General features: G+C 39.1%; 1 protein-coding gene across 1 annotated transcript in view; it reads right to left on the reverse strand.

Moving 5' to 3' along the window:
* Positions 1 to 4,504, reverse strand: part of yap1 (Yes1 associated transcriptional regulator) — a 26,019-nt gene extending 21,515 nt beyond the window's left edge. Inside the window, exons 1-2 of the mRNA XM_046074340.1 lie at positions 3,784 to 4,504; positions 2,576 to 2,811 (exon numbers count right to left, since the gene is read on the reverse strand). Of these exons, the coding sequence (XP_045930296.1) occupies positions 2,576 to 2,811; positions 3,784 to 3,984 (437 nt within the window). The 5' untranslated portion in view covers positions 3,985 to 4,504. The remainder of the gene's footprint in view (positions 1 to 2,575; positions 2,812 to 3,783) is intronic.
* Between the last annotated feature and the right edge of the window lie 418 nt (positions 4,505 to 4,922).

Raw genomic sequence — 4,922 nt, forward strand, 5'->3', positions numbered from 1 at the left:
GCCCCAGCTTTCTGCTCGGCTGTGCTACATGGTGACTGACTCCCCACCCCCACCCGTCCATCCTACCCACCCACCCACACTCTCTCGCTCGACTTCACTCCCTCTGCAACACGTCTCTGTCAGACAACCCCTGTTTATAAATAGGGGAGTGTCTTTTCCAGCAGCTCTGCCGAGCCCGCCTGTATTCCAGATCAAATATCTGCACTTTGATGTGCGGCGTATGGAAGATGTCTCCTCAAGTTTTCCTTACTTGAACACAAACACTGTGTACTAAATACTGTACTGTTGTATAACATGCCTGTTGAAACACAGTTCTTCAAAGAACTACTCCGCTGTTTTTCCAAGCCCATAATTGTACATCACTTTTGCTTCTTAGTAGAAAGCGGGATGCTATGGTTTTGATACAGACTTGTAAACACATAGGGGCAGAGACTTGCTACAATCAAAAATCTTTGTTTTCTATGATTGTTTTACTATTTATTTTTAAAAACAGGATAGAGTTTAATATTCATAATTTAGTATAACTTGTTGCATACCTAAATTGTCATCATATATTTCAGTTTTATTGTGCCTTTATAAATGATTTACAGACTAATGTGCTTTAGTGAAATGCTTTTGGTCTCTGCAGATTTCTTCTAGCTGGAGTATAAAATGCATGAGTTGTGTTTTAGGAAGGGGCCCTTTTGGTAGTTTGTCTTGTCTTGTAAATTTATCAAAGTTTTGTGTATTAGTTGATGTAGTTTCATACCAAGTCTCATCCCACAGCTGCAACCGTATATTTTCTGTTTTACACAGTTAACCAATCGATCAATCAATCATAGGTAGTGATTCTGTATCTGCAGCTTTGTTTTATCTTCAAAATAAAAGCATTACAAAAACTCAACTCAATCTTTGACAACTATGTAATTGTTTTATAACAAGGAAAAAACTATCCACTTAAAAATGTTCTTTAATTATTGACGTATTCCTACAAACAGCAACAGAACTTCAAATGTTTTTTGCACTATAAGTTACACAAGATTGGCTTTTCCAAACAAAACTTGAATTTAGTTTATAAAATTGCTTCATTGTCTGGAAGGGCATCAGCTCAGTCAGTTTCTAAACAACTGCAGTGATCCTGGGAGAGTATATCAGAATAGTGTTTTCCCTCTCCTACCCCCAAGCCCTTTTGTACAATTTTAGAAGAGCCTCCTCAAAACGGGCCAGATGTTGTCCAGATGTGAGACCTTAAAACATCTGGTACTGAAAGCTTTTTTTTGATCCAAGTAAATTTTAGGCTATCATGTTTGTTCAGACCCCACGTCAGAGAGTAATAATTGCTAAGAATAACGACTTGCAACGTCATATCATCTCTAAACATGAGCTGCTGAGCATTTCATAAACTTTGGAACATCTCACAATGAGTTGATTACCATAACATAAATTGTTGTAAAGGACGTCACTTTTATGAATTATTAAATCCATCTTTTCGCAGAACTATGTAGAATGTGGGCACTAAAAGACTAATAACCACATAAGAAAATTATAAAGACTAGAAAGAAAATCCTAACAACCCAAAATGAACGTTACTAAAAAAGTCTGTGATAGGCCAACAGGACTATGGTATATTAATGTGGAAGAGATCTGCTGGTTAGAAGATGAGTATTGCAGAGCTGTCTGTGGCAGCTACAATGCGCCATTGTTTCTACTGAAACCTGAGACCAAGAAAATGAACACTATATACAGCAGCAGTCCCTCAAAAGACTTCTCTTGTTTGCAGAGGCCACCAAATTTAATAACCTACAATTTAACTATTGCAATTGTCCCTTTTTGAGCACACTGGCTACCATTGTGCACTGTAGCAGATTTGCAAATTATTGTCAGCATAATGTATTCTATTCTGAATAGCTGTAGTATGAGAGTCTAATCTCAAGACCACCTCTCTGGTAACTTGGAATTGGCTATTACTGGAAGCTAACATTTTCACTAAAAAACTGTAAAATATGCTTTCAACATACGTGCTTGTAATACTTTTTAAGTTGAACATATGTATTATTTTTCTAATGTATATACTGTATGTGACCAATTTAGATATTTGTCTTAAATAAGTCTTTACTCCTTTGAATTCAACCATTGCGCTGACTGGACATATTGCAGTGACTCTTCTTAACTTGTTACATTCTAAAATATGATAAAAAGAAACCAGGTTTTAAGCAGGTCTCTCACACTCAGGTGAACATGAAAGATAAGAACTTTCTAACGAATAACATGGTCTAGTTTGGTAAAATTTAGGGACATAAATAATCCATAAAAGGAATAAGATAGTTGGGTGGTTAACATATCACAGATGCCTAATTTCTTAACTCCTAATATTGTCAAAAACTCATAAATCAATTTTAAAGTTGTTTCTCTTTTAATAAAAAATTCCATTACATAGCTTTCATCAGGATGCAACATGTTGACATTAAGACATAGAGATGTGTAGAGGACTGAGGTACATTTATGAATGTGTTTTCAAAGACACAAAGCTGCAAACTTTACAGGTTTTTCAAGGACTGAATAATGCAGTGCTCACACTTGTTGGCTGCATACTTACTTGAGGAAGTATCTCTGGCCAGATGCAGTCTTGGCCATCTCCCACCCATGGGGAAGGGGCACATCATCAGGAATCTCATAAGAAGACTGACGGAGATGTTGAGGGGAGGCACCTGGTGGGCCCATGCCAGCCAGGGAGCCACCAGATACAGCTCCCAACTGCAGGGAGGCAGGGGAAGAGTGTGCACGGACATGGTGGGGAGTGAGTGCTCCGCCACTCCCAGCATCAGTGCTTGCCTGTGTTGGGGTAGGAAGAAAAGCAGTTTGAATGTAAACTGATAGTCACTGGAAACAATCTGACTTCCCTTAATTTGACCAAGTTTCACCATATATTGTTATGAAGAGGAATGATAATAATAATAATAATAAAAGATCTTGAGTTATAAATGTTATCCTATAATAAATGATATACAAATGTCTCAACAAAACTAGTATCTATAAAAGAATGTATGTTAGGAAATACATTTCATTTCATGCAAGTTTGGGTGTTGTTTGACTCTGAGGACGGGTGGTGGTGGTGGTGGTGGTGTGGGGGGGTCCAAAGTCTGTGTGGGACAGGAGAGCGCAGACTCACTGCACAACAACGCATGCGCACAGATGACAAAACTCCACAGAGACCACAAGAAACAGTTGTGGGGGACGGTGGGGGGGATAGGGGGAGGACGGTAAATAGGACGAATTCAACAATCGTATGATTTCTTGATAGCAAATCATCTTGATTACAAAAACTACCTTTTATGACACCCATTGATTATTTCCACATGATTGCTACCCAACTATAAATAAACCGTTATGATTCTAACCAAAACATTTAGCCCACAGTAGGCTACGTGCAACTTCACTTCTATCCTGGGTAGCTTCAGCCAATCTGACAACTCACTGTAAATGTAACAACATTCTCGAGTGTAAGGCCAAAAACGGAGTGTAAAAGTGTTGTAATGGGGAGTTACCTGTAGAACATTTTAAAAGTGCAAATAATTCTTAGGTGTTCTTAGGGGGACATTGTATCCTACACGTTATGATGTGACTACAAATAACCTCTCAGTAGTGATATCCTAAAGGCTCAAAACTTCTACAAAGTAGGATAAAGTAGGCTAACTATTAACTGACTGTACCAGTCACGTACTGTAGGCCTGAGCCCCCACAGGATGGGCCTTGCTTTAATCGTGATTTCTGGGAAGGGGCAGAGGAGAGACAGGGCGTGCTTACTTGTCTGGAATGGGACTTTGGTTCAGGAGGTTTGAAGAAGGAGTCTGGCAGCTTTCTCATCCTCATGGGTACGGAAGGGGGTACGATTGTGTTTTTCGGGTTCATCACGGCGTTAAAAAGCGCCTCCAGGTCCGTCTCAGAGTCGCCCCGTACATGGACGATTTGGTGTCCTGCAGGAGGGTTATGCTGGCTCGGATCCATTGTCCCAAAACAGTCTGCAAACTTTATGTGTCCGAAAATGTCGCGATCAGAAACTCACAAAAAATAAGTTTGAGCCAATCCCAAACTTTTTTTTTTCACGCAGCAGGAAAACAGGAAATATCGACGACACTCACTAAAAGTTATCTCGAGTCATTCTAAAGTTTAACAGTCGAGTTATCTTCTTCCAAAGTGTGTTAGCTGTCAAAATCTAAAGTGAAAGAAAGTGTTTTCCTATTGTTTCTTGCTGGCATACTTGTGAATGTAACAAAGCGCATATCTACTCCACACTGGAATATATGTTGCCGTCCGGGCCCCAACTTTTCCCAAAAAAAAAAAAAAAAAAAGAAAGCACACGCAGCCACAAAAGACAAAAAAAAACAAACAAACGCTTGGATGGAAGAATCCTACTTTTTTGTGTTTCGGCCAAGTTGAAACTGTTAGCGAATACACTTAGAAGAAAGATTCATAGTTCGTAGACCAAATCTCCGCAGCTCACTTTCTACAAAAAACTTTTGCTCCAGTCGGCTCTAAACTTTGGGCAGGACATCAAACTTTATGACTCATAGGATGTCTGCTCCAGAGGCGGGGCTTAGCTTTAATTGGGACAAGAGTCTTTAAAGGTACAGTCAGTGTAGCCCAGGGGCCCGAGAGGGTCCAGGGGCCTCCAAACTCATTTATGAACTTCTGTTAAATCAATTTGAACCAAAGGGACCCACATTTGATCAGTTATATGTCCTAACTTTTAATGTTAAAATCCCTTCATCTCCAACCTCAATTTAACAGGATTTTAATAGTCTGCATAATCCATGGTGACTTTTGTTATTGTTTATTTAATAATCAAGGGGGCAATTGAACAGTCATCCTTACACATTAATTAGATAATCTGGACAACAATTGCTGAATTAAGGTTTTCCTTATTTTATTGGCAACCCATTGAA

Source organism: Micropterus dolomieu, linkage group LG17, assembly GCF_021292245.1.
Source record: "Micropterus dolomieu isolate WLL.071019.BEF.003 ecotype Adirondacks linkage group LG17, ASM2129224v1, whole genome shotgun sequence".
Classification (NCBI taxonomy): domain Eukaryota; kingdom Metazoa; phylum Chordata; class Actinopteri; order Centrarchiformes; family Centrarchidae; genus Micropterus; species Micropterus dolomieu.